The sequence below is a fragment of the Saccostrea echinata genome, unplaced genomic scaffold (genome assembly GCF_033153115.1).
Source record: "Saccostrea echinata isolate AGI-Se365-2 ecotype Australia unplaced genomic scaffold, CSIRO_AGI_Sech_v1 ptg000001l, whole genome shotgun sequence".
Classification (NCBI taxonomy): domain Eukaryota; kingdom Metazoa; phylum Mollusca; class Bivalvia; order Ostreida; family Ostreidae; genus Saccostrea; species Saccostrea echinata.
This window is the reverse complement of record NW_026889750.1, coordinates 46,140,932-46,160,094: the sequence shown is the minus strand read 5'-3', so window position 1 is coordinate 46,160,094 and position 19,163 is coordinate 46,140,932. Positions and strand designations below refer to the sequence as shown.

The window sequence follows — 19,163 nt, the reverse complement described above, 5'->3', positions numbered from 1 at the left end:
AAACAGTTTTGATATCAAAAAATCGATTTCTTGCATGATTTCTTGACATAAAAAAATATTTGATATTAAAAGATAAGTTTAATCAAGAATTCATGTTATTAATATCATAAAACACTAACAAATCGCCCACTGGATGTCCTAGATTGTTCAGGTACCTCGTGGCGCATCCTCAAATATGTTTTCACCCATTAAGTATAAAAACTCAATATTTTTAACATTCACAAAACTTCTGATATCAATAGGTAAGTAATCTAAAATATTCAAAGAATTAAAAAAAAAACTTCAATAAAGCTTTTATGACACTTCTTTTTCTTCCAAAAAATCACTGCCAATGTTTTTAACAATTGAATAAAATACAAAGTTGATTTCTTTTTTGATTACATTAATAATTGCTGCCATGATACATAATTTATAATATAAAGGAGGGGTAAATGCATCATATTTATTAGTCCACCATTTTTACCGATTAATGTATTTCTATTCACTTTTTTCACTTGATAATCATAGAATAAATTGAAATAAATTTTTATGATCTTATATTCAGTAATTCTTTTGGTGGATCTGGAAATGCTGAGAATAATGTATAAATTCTGGAATAACGAGCGTTTTAATGATGGTAATCTTCCTGTTGGAGTTGAATCTCTTTTTGACCCAGGACACAAGTACTTTTATTGCAGGATTTTTCGAGGTCTATAATTAGAAATCATTATATTTTCTAATTTTTGTAAAAATTCCCAAAAGCTTAAAGGAATTACAATTCAATTAGATTTTTAAGTCATCAATCAGATTTTGCTTGATCCTATACCTTGCTTCTTAAGCATACTGCTTGAGATTGTGAAAAATCAGCTAGTATTGAACTACATTTATAGGGGAACTAGTTTTAATCAAACTGAGTGCAATACTTGTAGAAAATGGTACAAAGTTCCGCATGCATTAAAATGTTTTTGCAACATGCAGAAATTGCGTGTGGTTTCACCAATTTAAAGTTGTTTAACCACTGTAGAATTCCGGCCAAAAAAGAGGATGTCATATTATAGACATTTACACAAGTGCTCAGACTGTAAAAGCTTAGATCCTTTTACGTGATACCTCTCAGAGGGTTGACTTTAAAATGAAATCTGTTATATGTTTAGTGGTCAATTTGATAGAAATAGCAGCAAAACATTACTTCTAATTAAAATACTGTGGACTTAAATGTGTCAAGTGTTTTGAAAATTGAAGAAAATCAAGCAGGACTCACATAATATTTCACAAGATTAATCATACGTCACTCCTATTTTCTGTTTTCTTACATCGATAGGAGATCATGCGGTTTACAGTATACGAGTACCCATATAGAAATTGATCCAAACACTAACCCCTCTTACTTTGAAATGACCATATTTCTAAAAATCCGTTAACTGCGTAGTAAAACAACATTTCAATAACAGATGGAAACATGAATAACATTTTTTAGTTGCCCAGTGTGTTGGTCATATTTACGTTTATAGAGAGCATGCGCGACCGAGATATGGCTACCCAATTCGGTCTACTGATAAGAGACTATCGTCTTTGGGCGTTATCAGTTCAATTCATGTGGCTCTGTTTTTGTAAATAGGAACTTACTCATCATGAAACAAGGTAAGGCGAAATTTTCCTTAAATTAACGAAGTAGTTCAGACTTTATATTTTTTCTAACATTTTGACTGTTCCATGATGGTGTGATTTTTTTCTGGTGGGGTGGGGGATGAAAATTTGTTTAGAATTTAATATGTAACCCCTCACCCCTACCCATTGTAAGGCTTCTTTGCCAAACTCTTATCTAGGACCGGTAAATAAGATAAGAAAAATGACTTTATTATGAAATTTTTCATGTGTACCTGATAACGCAGTGAAAATCCAATCTAGTCTATCTTTAAACCAGCAGTATTAAATGATCATAAAATTTCCTCCAATCATCTGTACCTTGGGTTGAATCGCATGTTTCGACATCGAATAAATTATATTTGAGCTGTATGTATAGTTTCACTTTTTCAGTTCATCCACTCGATTAGCAGCATATACTTCTAGCGCTATCTTAGTTAATACTCTTAACTATCACTTTTGCATCTACGTCAGTTTTCATTGACTTTTCTTTATTCCTTTACAAGAAATACGATAAGCCACAGCATATCCATGTAACAAGGTTACTTTCTATATACTTACAATAAGGCTTAATATTGATAAAATTTCTTCACACTGTCTAAAACGAAGAAGAAGGTATAAAAGTAGTCATTTGGAGGGGAGCTGAGTTGTTTATTTATTTCGGTATGTATTGCAATTTTTCAGTTAATCTATCAAAATTTTAAAGTTCCTTACATTCACGCACACTTTCTTTGATATATTGCATAGATAGCATGAGGCATCTTAAAATGGCAAGTAAATATAAGTCCCTAACCGTATACATTATATCTGACTTTTCTTTTAGGGGCCAGCTGACATATTTACATGGGTAAATAAGGTCAGATATGTAATGATCCCATCTTTGATCGTTAATCTTTTATTTCATCGCGCTGGTCACCTTGATAATTGGTCAAGAGGTAATCAGATAAACTTGAAACCAATAAAATACCCATTTATTAAACAATATCGCACAGTCTAACGAACTTACATGTTTAGCCCGATATCAGTTAACTTTGATAATCAATGCCACATGTTCGTATTTGATAAGTTATAGTTTGTTTAAAAATAGTGGGTTTTTTTTCACGTAATACATGTTTTTTTTTAAGGACATACGCAACGTAGTTTGAACTTTATTGTCTTTTTCCCTGGAGTTGAAGAGTTCCAATACTTAAAGGAACTGTGTGCTACATTTTAATGTCTATATATGCTGTTGTATACTTCTTCTAGAACAAATTTGGATAAACAAAATATCTAGAATACATGTTTAGTAATTTTTGTATATTTTTCTTTGAATTATACAAGAATTTTCATCAATTGATATTTTTTCAAAACCCCTGGTAATGCATGCTGATTTTTTGTCTACGAACATCTGATGGCACTATAATCTTAAATTAAGAATATCTTGAAAAATTATCAGTAGGTAAGGTACGTTGCGTATGTCCTTAAAGTATAATTTATCGGGTAATTGTTTCATTGTGTCCGAAGGATATTTAAAATTTGGATGAATTTGACCTAATAAGTATCTTATTCATGAAAAAATATATTACCAAAAATAAAGAAACTTGATTGGATTGGGCAGCAGCCTGCATATCGATACCCGCAACAAGGCATCTGGTCAACCATTCTGGGCTTTAAGGGCTTTCTATAAGTTCCTTTCATGCAGTAAGAGTAATCTGCCCTTTGATTTGAAATTGCTACGGTGTAATAATCAATGCAAGTACTACTAATATTGTCTTAGACCAAGGAAAAGTAACTGAGTATATTATTTTTAAGTGATTTCCTTTTTTAAGTATGCAACAGTGATTTTTATTGTTCATCAATACTCTGTACATACGCTTTTATTTATTATATACAAAAGCGGAAAAGAGCATCTAGTTATATGCTTCATTCATCTCTTTGTATTTCAGCTACCATTCAAGAATTAAAAATATTGTCACAAAGTTTATATAAACACGTTAACTATTCTAATTTGGAAGTTTTTTTTTGTATAAGACTGAAAATACATACATGTATAATATTTGTAACAGAGTTTATAACGTTTGAACAAATAAACCCAGAGTAAATTAATAAAAATTGTCAATAAAACTTAATGGAAATACTACTGTCTCAGCTGTTCCCTTCATCTTATATCAAGCAAAGCCTCATCACACCTACACAGAGCGGATTATGTATAGAAGGGCGATTATTACCTTTATAAGAAGACAATGTAGCAAAGACGAACCTCAATGGAGTCTTCAAACTGAGATATAAAGCATGCTATACTCAGCTTGAGTGCTTGTGACAGATGACTGCATAATGTTGGGTAAAGCTTTATAGCAGGCATCTCGCTCTCACGCATTCTATTTTTCTCCACTCGTGCATAAAAAAAATAGCATATGTGCCCATCTTTATTGTGTAAACAATGACCTCGCAATGTTTTAATAATATATTTTGATATACATTTTACACAAGGACCCTCCTCCTCTTCTTTCAAAGTTTGACGGAAATAATGACAATTTCAGAAACTGACTCCTTTTTTTGTTTCATGTTAACGGCATTTTTTTTTTTTTTTTGAATAATTTAAACCCCAAAAAGTTGGGGAGACCTTTATTCATCAATATAATGCAGTTTGAAATACCTTTCCAGGAAAGACATTAAAAAGAAAATTCTCAACTTTCTGCTTCCATGACAACAGTGAAAAAGTTCGTCCAAACGAATCCATTGTTTTTTAAATCAGTTGACTTGATGCTACCCTCAGCAGAAAACATGACGTGGGAAATACTCTTACTAAGAGTCTATAACAAAGCAAGTCTATAACAAAGCATTGTTTTTTGTTACCTATGAAAGATATCTGTACTTAGACGTTTCTCAGTTACATAAAATGATTTTTTTTCTAACATGGTGCTTTGTTCTAACTGATTTAAGTAATGTTGTCTTAGTGAACTTTTCTTCGGACAGTTTTGCGTCCTGATCAGAGGCGCGAGAGTCCTGTAAGCACAGAATACAAGATTAGATGCACCGAATTAATAGGGGTTTAAATTCAAATTAAGCGTATCTTATTTAGGAAAAAAACACTAAAATGCAATAATTATTCTCAAATAATTTTTTCCTTATTTTACAATGCACACCTAATTTATTTACTAAGTCACAAAAGAATTTTCCGGCATACATAGGGCATGATTTTTTTCCTCACTAGAAATATAAGTATTTTTACTTGTTTTAAATCCACATTCGTACAATATGCTAACCCAAATTTGGTAAAAACCCGCTTCAAAGCTTTGTGTAATTTTTTCTGCAGCGCTTGCAACTTTTTATTCCCTTATAAGCATTCTCTCTCTCTCTCTCTATATATATATATAGAGAGAGAGAGAGAGAGAGAGGGACTTCCTTACATTTTTCTAGATTTAAATGAATGGGTATGTGGATCCATAACTTAAGATTTTTTTTTCAAAATTAATTGTATGTGAACTATTTCAAGGAGGAATTTTTTTTTAATTTTTTGAGCAAATTAAAATTCTTTTATTTTTCACTGACTGTTCATGAATTTCTTCCTGGCATTAAAATTGAAATCTAATACTTGAGGATTTTATTTTCTAAGTATTAAAGACAATTTTTTAAAGATTCTAATTAATGTACGTGGGTTAGGTTTACGATTTGGTTTGAAAAGTAACCCGAGACTACCTTGAATTTATTTACACATATAAACGAACATATTCTTAGAATGATATTATATTATGTTGAATAATGTAGGAGTTTCAAGTTATATCATAAGAAGATTACAAGGAAACATTAAAATTAGCAATAAAGAAAGGATACTGTGTATCACTATCTACAAAATAAATCATCAAATCCTGTATATATTTATACCCCACGCAACAAGTTGCGTGAGGTATAATGTTTTTGACCCGTCCGTCAGTCAGTCTTTCAGTCAATGTGTCAGTCAGTCAGTCAGTCCGTCAGTCCTGTTTTTTTTTTTCTTTTTTTTTGTCAGCGCAACTCCTCATAAACCGCTGCACAGAATTTCGTCAAACTTTGCAGATATTTAGGACACAATGTGTAGATGTGCATATTACCAGGAAATTCAGATTCCTTTATTTTTTCTGGGAATTTCGGCACTTTTCAACTTAGATTTTTGGCCATATCTTGAATATAGAGATGAACAGTTTTTCAGCGCAACTCCTCATAAATCGCTGCATAGAATTTCGTCAAACTTTGCAGATATTTCAATTCAATTCAATTCAGTTCATTGACATCACCATGTTGGCATACAGTCAAAATAAGAAATCAAATGACAGATAACAGAAAAAAAAAGAGAAGGATGTTATAACATAATTGCATGCAGTTCAATTTTACACAGTTCCTTATAGACCTTGGCATTGTTTCTTCTGCATAAAGCATTTATCTAAGTAGATAAATAAACGTTTTGTAGTATTATATTCACATGGGTTAACAATTTCTTTAATGGGATCAGTACCACAGTATAATTTACCATCAAAAATATCACAATATTGAAATCGAAGATTGTCATTCACAGGACAGTAAAGTACAAAATGGTTTTCATTCTCAACCAATAATTTACAAGCATAGCATAAACGTTTTTCCTTAGGGATTATTGGTTTACAGTATCTACCTGTTTCAATGAATAGTGAATGTGCACTGATTCTTAATTTTGTTAGCTGTGATCTTTCATGTTTTTTTAAGGGAAACTTTAAGTAATCCAGCTATTTATAATCAGTGCAGTTTAAGATTTTACTATAAAAATAAAGTTTTCCTGAGTTAGAAGATGGGATTTTGCTCAATTGTTCAAAGGTCATATCAACAAAAGTTTTATTTAACTTAAACCTCAAATCCTAATGGGAAATATTTAAAGAAGTCAAGTTTAGTTTTTGTTGAAGATTGAAAATCTTGCTTTGCCATGAAGTATAACCCTTTTTCAGAGCTAATTCTTTGTCCTTTTTGAAAGCTGATACTAAAAGTGCATTATTATATGTGGTATTTGATTCCATATTTAGTACACAGTGTGTAGATGTGCATATTACCAGGAAATTCCGGTTCCATTATTTTCTGGGAATTTCGGCTCTTTTCAACTTAGATTTTTGGCTATATCTTGAATATAGAGATGAACAGTTTGTTAGTGCAACTCTTCTTCAACTGCTGCACAGAATTTGGTTAAACTTTGCAGATATTTAGTACACAGTGTGGAAATGTGCATTTCACCAGGAAATTCCGATTCCATTATTTTTGCCTTAAGAGTTTTGCCTATTATTGAAGAAACTTTCCAGCTAGGTCATAAGGAAATCCACTGGAATCAGCTTTTGTAATGAAATTTTATGTGAATATTTTATGACCTTAAAAGACCCCTATTGATTTTGAGATCAAAATATTAATGATTTAACACACACACACAAAATCTTGGATAGTTCTCACCCCCCCCCTCAAATTGGTGCTTTGCCTTAAATAATTTCATAAGTACAGAATATAAACAAATTCATTTGACTACATCATAATCTTGTTTCCATCAATTATTTAAATGTGTAAATTGTCATGTGTTGGACATGGACTTGCACTCATTACCAAATCGAAATCACTGAGGAATTTAAATAACAGTTTGTCAGCATAACTCATGCACTGAATTTCCTGAAACTTTGTATGTATTTCAGACATAATGTATAGATTTGTATATTACCAAGAAATTTTGATTCCATTATTTAAGTATCTAGAAACTTTAGCCCAATTAAGTTTGTAACATACAAAGATTTAAATGTCCTTATATGCAAGAAGTTTTGATGTGATGATTTTTTGCAAGTAATGCCCCTTTTTGAATTATACTGTGTATTTAAAATGCACTGTGCCATTCATTACGTGTTGCATTGTCGACTTTTGGGGGAGGGTGGGGTATGTGAGCTTGCTCACTTTTTCTTTCATCATATAATGTTTACATAGCATCTCCACAAAATGATATGTCGACATCATAATATGTCTATATCATTATATTATGTCTAGAGTTTATTGTGTCTACGTCATTATGTCATGTCTACATAATCATATCATGTCTACATACATGTAATCATATCATGTTTACATCATCACATCATGTCTGTATCATCATATCATGTCTATATCATCATTTACATATACATCATCATATCATGTATATATCTTCATGTCTTTATTATTATATCAAGTCTATATCATTATATTAATTATTTGTAAATTATCATATTATGTCTATATCATCATACCATGTGTACATCATTATATCACGTCAAAATTATCAAATCAAATCTTAACCAATAGTTTTAAATGTCAATCTAATTAAAGAGGTATGTGCTTCATATATTTACATCAAGATCCAGTTTTGTTTGTTATCAGAAATATGAGGGTAATCGGTGCTGGATTTAAAGTGTGTACATTCTGCGTGTGTCCACCAAAATTTTCCCATTTGGTTTTGGCTTAAGTTTTAATTTGACTCAAAAATAATGCTTTGTGAACCAGTTTTAACCTAAACAGAGATATAAAATCCATCAAAACTTTTGATTATATTTATTTATTCATTGTTTTTTGTGTACATCACATTTATTTATTTATTCTTTCATAATATTACATTTAGAGTTTCTGGTGTATATATTTTATTTATTTATTTATTTTCTTTCGTATACATAATATTACAAATTCTTGCCCCCCCCCCCCTCATTATTACATTATCACCTTCAATAAATCGATAAACTTAGACACCTTAACATTTTCATACATTACAAGAGTATTTTTTTTTCAAATCTCGTAACAGTATATATAGAAGCACTGACTAAATAGTTGAGTCTGAATTACTGATTGCACCGGATGTTCTCAATTCCCTATTAAGCACACGTTTTTGCTCCAAAGGTCTTTCTTCCTTTTACACGGGGAAGTTTACATCATCATGATGGGTTGACTTTTAAACCTTGATATAGGAACAAGATCCTCACACATCTGTTGACACTGTCAGCTCTGTAAGGTTCCTCTGATTTATAATGAATGCGACAATAAACTTATACCGAGCCGTGTGTTAAGCTTTCGGTCTCCAGGAGATAGCTTATAATTCATATCAGAATCTCAGTGACAATTTTATATTCTACAGGTCTAGCTGTATTTAAACAATGAAGAAGGCCTTGCTGGTGTTAGCCATTAGTTTCCTATTGATTGTTATTGCCGTTTTTCACATCAGCCAGAATCACCAGCTCAAGAAAACCGTGTTCCAGTCCTCCCCGATTAAAGCCATCAGACATTACCTCAAGCTTGTGGTAGATTTCCTTTATTTTTTATGAAAAATATTTGAATTAACAACCTTTTTTATTTTTTTAAGAAAAATATTATGAATTAACAACCTTTTGATATAGTCATTGTAGAACTGTATAAGTAAACAGAATTTTATAATTTTATGTATCATTATTATAAAATATTACTTTTATTTAATGTCAGTGATTTATATATTGTCCTCTTTCCCACTCTCCCTTCGTACTAAGACATCTACTAATTTAGCCCCAAACTTATGGTTCATTGAATATCATTGTAAAAGACAAGGGCATAAAAAATAAGCAAGACATTTATGGATGATAGTACGTAGTAGCACGTTTTTTTTTTTTTTTGTTTGTTTTTTTTTTTTGTTTTTTTTTTTTTTTTTTTTGTTTTTTTGTTTTTGTTTTTTGTTTTGTTTTAATTGTTTTTGTTTTTTGTTTTTTTGGGAGAATTTTCTGTTTAAGGATTTTCAATAACCATTCTAATTACATATAGGGATCAATCCTAGGCTGCATAAGTGTTCACAATTTACAATCAATATTTAATAAAATATTTAAGAATAAAGAAGACTTTCCTTAAGTAAAAAAAAAAGTACATATTATTCAATCATTAACAATTATTGAAAAACCAGCATTTCGCCTCGAAATCAAATAAGGTAGAGACTCGTTACTTATTTCATGATGCAAACACTCAAAAGAGAACTAAACTTGTTATCTGGAAGTCATTTAATGCAATATGAATCTCTGATCTTTTGACCTCAAAACCATTATGGGTCTTCTTCTAGCTATAAGGAGTTACATTGTATAACAGTTTCATTGCAAATTCTAAAGGACTTAGTCATCCGGAAACGAAATGTTACAGACAGGCAGACGGACAGATAGACCCAAAATTATTACCCTACGCTTTCAGTGAATACCTAGGTAAACAAGCTTTCTGAGAGTATTGCACATGCAATACTACTCTCTTACCATTTACGTTAAAATTTAAAAAGGCCATAATTCCAATCTGGTTCACCTTAAGGACAGACGATACGTTCCTAAATAATATATAAAGAGGGTGTTGCAGTTCTTTTGTTATTTTCCCTAAAGTTGTAGCAGTTTAAAAGAAAAAAATTAATTAACAGAAAACGGTCTTCAACTTTTTAAAATACAACGGTATATATAGCACAATGTAGAGCAATATTTAGAAACTGCATATCGACCTCCAATTTGCCATTAAATGAAGTGTAAATTAGTCACATAGCAAAATAAGTCAAGTTTTCTGTTTTTCAAATAGGGAATCTCCATTGTTCTGAAAAATTGCCTCCTTGAAAGAGAATGAATTTGATATACAAATAAAGAGACGGGGTTTTTCTTCAAAACTGCCATTTCCGATTTTTGTTTCAAACAGGCATTTTTTTGAAAATCACAAAAATCGAGTAAAAATTATTATCCATCCGAACTGCAAAATGTGCACATAAAATAGCAGAAGATAGTTCAGTGTCGGAGATGGCCTAGTGGTAAACGTGTGGTCTCTATTCAAAGGTTCTTTTACCTGAGAATGGGTTCGAATCCTGGAATGGCTGGTATATATACTGGTATACATATTTTTTTTTATATAATGGAAGTACAATGTAACATCTCTCTTGAGAAAGAAAGAGAATGTCAGAATTGGTAATATTAATTAAATAATGTGTAATATTTTAAATACATGCAGAATTAAATTGTTTTCCTTGATATTGTGATCTAAAACTAATAAGACATATATTTAATGTTATTATTTAGTGGCGATGTCTTAAAAAATAAAGTACTATCATCTTAAATAATTCAATTTTTTCATACACATTTCGTTACATCATTGTTCTTGAATTAGTGGCTCAGATTTGACTTGACACAACTTAACTGAAATGACTCAATGGAATTTCTTGGATATTGCATCAACAGCGTGATTATATATATATATTGAACAGCTGTGAAATGTTTTGTTATAACAAGCTGGACATACCCGCCGTATAAATAGTCATCTACATAGCATTATCAGTGGCGGATTTAAGGGGGGCGCATCCGGCGAGCCCCCCCCCCTAAAACTGTCAAAGTTTAATTTTTCGTTTAATTAATTTTTTTCATTAATCGTAGTTTCGTCGATAAAATGTAAAAATGTCTACTCGGCAGACCTTTTTTACCCTACAAAATCTCTAGAATCCAGGAACTCCCGGGGGCTTCGCCCCCTGAGCCCACTGGGGGCCTCAAGGCGGCCCCCAGCCCCCCTCTCTACTTTTTGCGCCCCCCGTTACTTCAATTCCTGGATCCGCCCCTGATTATCTATATTTAGAGATAACTCTTTATGCGTCGTGGGTATTAAATGTCCTTCTCGATTTAGGGAATTATCACGAGTTTCTGCAACACCCTCTTTTTCCCAAGATTTTATCATTGAAGTATTGCTACTTTAACATGTTTACTCACAAAAATTGAGGTACCTTACCAGGCATTTGTGCAAGATACCAAATGATAATGTTTCCTATATAATCCTTCCGGGAATAAATTGTCAATATCAAAACTTTCAGCGTTTTTTTAAAGACACTTAGAAACCAGTTTAGAAATCATAAGGTAATTATACTCGTAAATTACACATATTTTTTATACATTACAAAGATATACAAAACAAAGAGGGTGTTGCAGTTCTTTTGTTATTTTCCCTAAAGCTGTAGCAGTTTAAAAGAAAATTTTCAAGTAACAGAAAATGGTCTTAATTTTTAGGTCACCTGAGTCACTCAGGTGACCTATTGCTATCCGTTTTCGTCCGTCGGCGTGCGTCGTGCGTTGTGCGTTAACATTTGAACATTTTCAGCTTCTTCTCTGAAACCGCTCAACCAATTTCAACCAAATTTGGCATATAACATCTATGGGTGAAGGGGGACAAAATTTGTGAATTTCATGGTCCCTGCCCCCCTGGGGCCTGAGGGGTGGGGCAAAAACCACTAAAATTAATGCAATCTTTAAAAATCTTCTTCTTTACTCCTGGACATCAAGCAGTCAAACTGTTAGCATGATTGTAATAAGCATTGAGCCCTCTACCAAAATTGTGAAATTCATGGCCCCAGGGTAAGGGGTTCTGGGGCTAGGGTGGGGCTATATAGATCATATAGTAAAAGTGCATTATTTCTTCAAAAATCTTCTTCTCTGCTCCTGGGTATAAAATAAACTAAGTACACAGTTATGATAAGCAAGAATGCCCCTTCCAAAATTGTGAATTTCATGGCCCCTGGGTCAGGGGTTCTGGTGAAAGGGGGGGGGGGCTCTATTGATTATATAGTGAAAATGCATTATTTCTTTGAAAATCTTCTTCTCTGCTTATGGGTATGAAATAAACTAACTAAGTACATAGTTATGATGAGCAAGAGTGCCTCTTCAGAAATTTTGAATTTCATTGCCCCTGGGTCAGGGGTTTTGGTGAAGGGGGGGGTTATTGATTATATAGTGAAAATGCATTATTTCTTTGAATATCTTCTTCTCTGCTTATGGGTATTAAAGAAATTAACTAAAAACATAGTTATGATGAGCAAGAGTGCCTCTTCAGAAATTGTGAATTTCATGGCCCCTGAATCAGGGGTTCTGCTGTTAGGGTGGGGCTCTATTGATTATATAGTGAAAATGCATTAATTCATTGAAAATATTCTTCTCTGCTCCTGGATATTAAATAAACTAACTAAGTACATAGTTAGGATGAGCAAGAGTGCCTCTTCCAAAATTGTGAATTTCATGGCCCCTGGGTCAGGGGTTCTGGTGTTAGGGCGGGACTCTATTGATTATATAGTGAAAATGCATTAATCCTTTGAAAATCTTCTTCTCTGCTCCTGGGTATTAAGTTCAGGAACTAAGTACATAGTTATGATGAGCAAGAGTGCCTCTTTCAAAATTGTGAATTTCATGGCCCCTGGGTCAGGGGTTCTGGTGTTAGGGTGGGGCTCTATTGATTATATAGTGAAAATGCATTAATTCTTTGAAAATCTTCTTCTCTACTCCTGGGTATTATTGAAACACATTAAATACATAGTTATGATAATCAAGGATGCCTCTTTCAAAATTGTGAAATTCGTGGCCCCTGGATCAGGGGTTCTGGTGTTAGGGCGGGGCTCTATTGATTATGAAGTGAAAATGTTTTAATTCTTTAAAAATCTTTTTCTCAGCACCTGGGTATTATTTAAACAAACTAAGTACATTGTTATGATAAGCAAGGATGCCTCTTCCAAAATTGTGAAATTCATGGCCCCGGGGACAGGAGTTTTGGTGCTAGGGCGGGGCTATATAGATCCTATAGTGAAGGTGAATTATTTCTTTGAAAATCTTCTTCTCTACCCCTGGGTATTGCTTAAACAGACTAAAGTACATTGTTATGATACACAAGGATGCCTCTTCCAAAATTGTGAATTTTATGACCCCGGGTTTAAGGGTTCTGGTGAGGGGGAAGGGGGGGGGCTTCTATTGATTATAAAGTGAAAAAGCAAAATTTCTTTGAAAATATTCTTTTCTTCTTCTGGTTAAAAAAGCAAAGAAGCTAAGTGTATAGTTATGATGAGCAAGTGTGCTTCTTCCAGAGTAGTGAATTTCATGACCCCTGGGTCAGATGTGCTGGTGTGAGGGTGGGGCTCTTGATAATTTAGTGAAAATGCATTAATTCTATTAAATAATCCTGTTTGCTCCTTAGTGTTAAGCAGATAAACAAAGTGATGATGAGCAAACATATGGTCCCAGGGTCAGAAGCTCTGGTGTTTTGGGGGTGGGGGGTTGGGGCTCTATTGAAAATATAGTGAATCTGTAGTAAAAATGCATTATTTATTTAAAAATCTTCTCCGCACCTGGGCATATCTGAGGCAAACAGAGTAAAAGTTTTTATAAGGAAGGGAATTTTTACCAGATTTTTGAACATCTGGACCATTTGGTCAAGTGTTCTGGTCCTGGCCAGGGCTCTATTAGTTTGTATTCTACTGAGAGGAGTTATTCCCCTTTGCCATTTACTTTTGATAATTTATCACTGTAAATAATGTACTTGAAAGGTAAATAGAACAAGAGAATTATGCAAAAACTTTTATTGTATAATACAAAAAGTACTTTCATAGTTTTAATGATCAGATAGACTTGTAAGTAGTAGATAAATAAAAATGAGACAAAAATTACTTGTCTTATTAAATATTCATCAAAGACCAAGAGATGCCAATGTAAGAGATTTCAACAAAGGATTAAAATAGTACAGAAGCATTGATAATTTGTTAATATACTGTATAGTGATAGTGATAAAATGGGGAACAGATTAGAACCTAATTTATGAACTGTTAATGAATATTAAGACCAATTATTTTGTTGATCATGATCACCCTATTTTTCTTGCTTTTGGGCAACAAAGCTTCACCTTTCAGTTCATTTAATACTCTATGCATCCTTGAAATTGTTGTATCATACTCAGGTGACCGTTAAGGCCCTTGGGCCTCTTGTTTTTCAGATACAACAGTATATACAGCACAATGTAGAACAATATTTGCAAAATGCATATCGACTACCAATTTGCCATTAAAAGAAGTGTAAATTAGTCACATAGCAAAAAAAGTCAAGTTTTCTGTTTTTCAAATAGGGAATCCCCATTGTTCTGAAAAACTGCCTCCTTGAAACAGAATGAATTTGATATACGCATAAAGAGACAGGAATTTTCTTCAAAACTGCCATTTCCATTTTTGTTTCAAAGAGGCATATTTTTGAAAATCACAAAAATCGAAGAAAAATTATTATCCACCCGAAATGAAAAGCGTGTACATAAAATAGCACACTATACTTCAGTGTCGGAGCTGGTCTAGTGGTAAAGCGTGTGGCCTCTATGCGAAGATTCTTTTTTTTTTTTTTTACCTGAGAATGGGTTCGAATCCTGGAATGGCTGGTATACACATTTTTTTTCTTATACACGATAATGGAAGTACAATGTAACAACTCTCTTGAGAGAGAAAGAGAGAGGGAGAGAATGTCAGAAAGTTAATGGGTAATATTTTAAATAAATGCAGAATTAAAATGTTTTCTTTGATATTGTGTCTAAAACTAATAAGACATACATTTAATGTTATTATTTAGTGGCAATGTCTTAAAAAATAAAGTACTATCATTTAAAATAATTTAATTTATTCATATGCATTTCGTTTCATTATTGTTCTATTAATTAGTGGCTCAGATTTGACTTGAAACAACTAAATTGAAATGACTCAATGGAATTTTTTGAATATTGGCTGCATCAGTAGCGTAATTATTGGACACATTTTTATATATTGAAAAAATATTAACGCACGCTTTTTACAGTACATCTTTCAAATTGATGTGCGAGTCTAATTTAGGAAAAAATATGCATGATATTAACATAAAATGTGAAATGTTTTGTTATAACAAGCTGGACATACCCGCTGTAGAAATAAAGCCATCTACGTAGCATTATCTATATTTAGAGATAACTCTTCATGCGTCGTGAGTATTTAAATGACCTTCTCGATTTAGGGAATAATCACGAGTTTCTGCAACACCCTCTTTCTGAGGAACGTATCTTCTGACCTTGAAAATTTAAAAGGGTCTTGAGAGGGGTCCGGTTTTAAAAAGTTCTCTGAAGCTTTTATGAATTTTGACCATGAAATATCATAAATGTCAAGAATGGGAATCAAAAACATAATTCCACGGGTTTCACTATAGTTAATTAAAGTATCAAAGTTTTTACTATAGTAAATCAAAATTCCAAAGTTTTCACTATAGTAAATCAAAGTTCCAAAGTTTTTACTTTGATACTTTAGTTAACTATAGTAAATTATAGTGAACTTTAGTTCACTTATGTTTTTCTAGGGGGGAGACTAAAACAACAGATGTGATCCTAAGGCACAACTGCGTCACTTGTCATAATCCTAGTAAACAATATTAAAATCAATGTAAGATTACATGTAGGAGATGAAGAAAAAAATCAAATGATTCATAACATCTAGATAAAATCTACATTTCTTAACTTGTCAAATGACCATATGCTCAATGAAATACACGCCAGATAAAAACTATGCATTTGTTTATATCTCCTAAGGAGAAAATTTAATTTTGAGAATGGGGTTTATAGAAGTAAAAATCTTTAAAATGAAAATCCATATGCATGTGAACAAAAATTTTATTTTGCAGTCATATAGCAACCATTCTCTATATTTACACTTTATTTTGTAGCAGAGCGTAATCTCTTGAGTAAATATTTAAAATGATGCATGTTTGCTAACATCAAGCCGTGATCTGATTGACTCTTTATATACCTATTTGACTTTTAAATCGGACGCATTTATATTTGCAATTCTTCAAAAGAGTTTGACTCTTAAGTGGACATAAGAAATCAGAACGAGTTAAGGGTGATGATTGGTCGTGGCCATTTTTAGATTAGTTAAAAGACTTATTGCATGTTTCTAAATTTTTTGAAATTAAAAGCGTAATACCATTTGATTTGTCATCTTATCACATGTATTAACTTATTTGATTCACAAATTTAATATTATATAACTTTGTCATTCTTCGATTTTACCATAATATTAATTTATGCAAATATGCCTTCATATGTTTGTAAAGGATGCCGGTCTTGAAAAATAATTTTCCGATCACGAAACATTGCCGTAATCAGATCTACAGATTCTAAATGTTTGGAATAAAAAAACGAAAATATCTCAAGATTCTTATACTTTAGAACTACTTAATGTTTCTATAGTAATTAAAAACCACGTTAGGAATTAATTTTTTCAGCATTTTTCATAATTAAGCTGCATTTGTCGTTGATAACTCCGTAAATAGTGTGCAACTTCTCATCTCTCTATCACTGAATTTTCGCGTATGACGTCAGAGCAATATTTCGCCGAAATCCGACTGAAATATGCATATTGCCGTATTTGAATTTCAACTCTCAATATCTCTAAAAATACGCTTTCAACGTGGTTTATTGTATTAAGAATTTCAATAAACAAGGTTGTAGATGATATTTTTCATAAAATTAAGATTTTTGAAAAATCATGCGATGGAAAAGAAGAGCTCTGTGAAGCGTTATAGGAAATAGCATTAATTTCATTTCATTAGGTGAATCTGTTTGGTAATTGAGTTAACCACCCACCCACCCTCATTAACCCATCGATTTCTATAGTTAGTTATTCTATAGTTAGTTATTCATGCCAAGTCCCCTACATGGTAATGAGATGAAAGTAGAAACTGTGTTTAAATAATAATTTGAAAACGTGATTAAAATCAATTCAAAATTTAATACATTTTTGACTATCGATATGTTAGGATCTTTATTCGAGGAGATTGTAACCAGAGAATTTGAAAAGTTCAACAACTTCCTGGTCATTAACTATAACTAGTTATAAGTCATGCTCGTGATTCGAGTATCATGATGTAAACTTTGAATTTATATTACTGGGTGGAGGTTAATTAAAAAATGTACAACATGATATACAGATATGTCAAGAAAGTTTTGAAACTTACCTAAACTGTTTTTGCAAATGATATGATACACATCTTCAGCTGGGTTCTTCAGGTTGTGATTGAATTGCTTACTAGTAAAACGAGAATTCATTTAAGTTTCCTAGTGTTCTTTAATCTAATAGGGCAGCAATTTTCGGAAGTTTGTTAAGATCTACTTTTGTATTCAGCAATTCAAACCAATAATTCCTCTTTTTTTATTTTGAATCGATCGATGATTTCACATGAAGCATTGAAATAGAAGTTTATCTAAAGCTTTATATACACGCAGAAGATTCATATGATGAATATTCTTCGTAATTATTTTCAGAATGAAACAGAAGAATTTTTTGACTCGATAAAAGATACAAACAGGAGCCTCACAGTAGTTACCGCGTTTTTTAATATTGGAAGTTTTCCTAAAGGAAATCTAGGTACGATTCGGAAATCTAATGACTATAATGTTTGGATGAGAACATTTCAGTACATGCTCAATCCTGTAGTGTTCTACACAGACAATAAAACATATGCAGACTTCTTCGTGCAACTCAGGAAAAACGCCTCTTTACATACAGAAGTAATTCATATAAATCGGTCAGAGTTATGGGCTTTTAAAATAATTCCAAAAATCCGGAAAATATATTCAACCCCTGGATACCCACGCCATTATCCAAACACGTATATCCCGGAATATACAAGTCTGACCCACTCTAAACAACAGGTTTTGGCTGATTCTGTGACTAGACATCCGTTTGATACAGACTTTTACTGTTGGCTGGATGCTGGATATTTTAGGGACAATGTTTATCGTGAAAGAAAATATTGGATGGAAGTTCCAGACGATTTTAATAAATCTCGAATCGGAGTGACTCGTGTGTTCTATTCGGATTTGAAACGGACGAGTGCAAGAACTATAATTCTAGGAAATATGAATTGGATCGGCGGAGGACTTTTCTTAGGAACACCAGATGTTATTCTAAAGTTCCATGATCAATATAAAAAGGCTGTGATGCGCTATCTAAAACAAGGATTAATGAACGTAGAACAACATATATTATATGCAATGTATACACAACAAGAGAGGAAAAAGTACCCAATAGAAGTAGAAGTGCAATTATATATACCGGGGCAGAGACGCGTCATTAATGGGAACCCGTGGTTTTATTTAGGTTACCTGATGTATAGAGAAGAACCCAAACAAACATAACATGTCAAAAATGATATTAAATGTCTTTCAATATTAAATTGTGTTTCGCTTCATTTAGTATTAGGAAAATACAAATTGAATGTATTAAGTAGACATGATTTATAGACAGTTTTATCTTTGAACTGAAAAAATTGGCAACTTCGAGTTAATAAGTAACTTAGTTGGGAGAACGTTTCCTAAAAAAAAAAAAAAAAAAAAAAAAAAAAAAACTCATTCAAACCTAATGAAAGTTTCTTGAACACCCCTGTCCATTATATTGTGCTCACTTGGGGTTTCAGCCTTAGATTGGACAGATAAAGAATACACCATATAGTGAATAACTGTTTTGGGGGTCAAAACGATGATTTAGTCACATGTATCGAGCCCGAAGGGGGTATTGATCATCAAAACGTATATACAGTACCATGTAATACAATTCATAGCAAAAGTATATATATATATATATATATATATATATATATATATATATATATATATATATATATATATATATATATATATATATATATAAATAAACAAATATTGGAAGCAAATGGAAGTGTGTTTACTTTTTGCTCATTGGCAAGCATTGCATGGTCAACAGCGTT

The 19,163-nt window shown here is 32.2% G+C and overlaps 1 protein-coding gene across 1 annotated transcript; it reads left to right on the top strand.

Moving 5' to 3' along the window:
* The first annotated feature begins 1,549 nt into the window (after positions 1 to 1,549).
* Positions 1,550 to 18,576, top strand: LOC133197864 (uncharacterized). The gene is made up of 3 exons (XM_061334052.1): positions 1,550 to 1,620; positions 8,744 to 8,900; positions 17,701 to 18,576. Exons 2-3 carry the CDS (start codon positions 8,757 to 8,759, stop codon positions 18,574 to 18,576), a joined length of 1,020 nt encoding a protein of 339 aa, XP_061190036.1. The 5' UTR covers positions 1,550 to 1,620; positions 8,744 to 8,756.
* Positions 18,577 to 19,163: the final 587 nt, after the last annotated feature.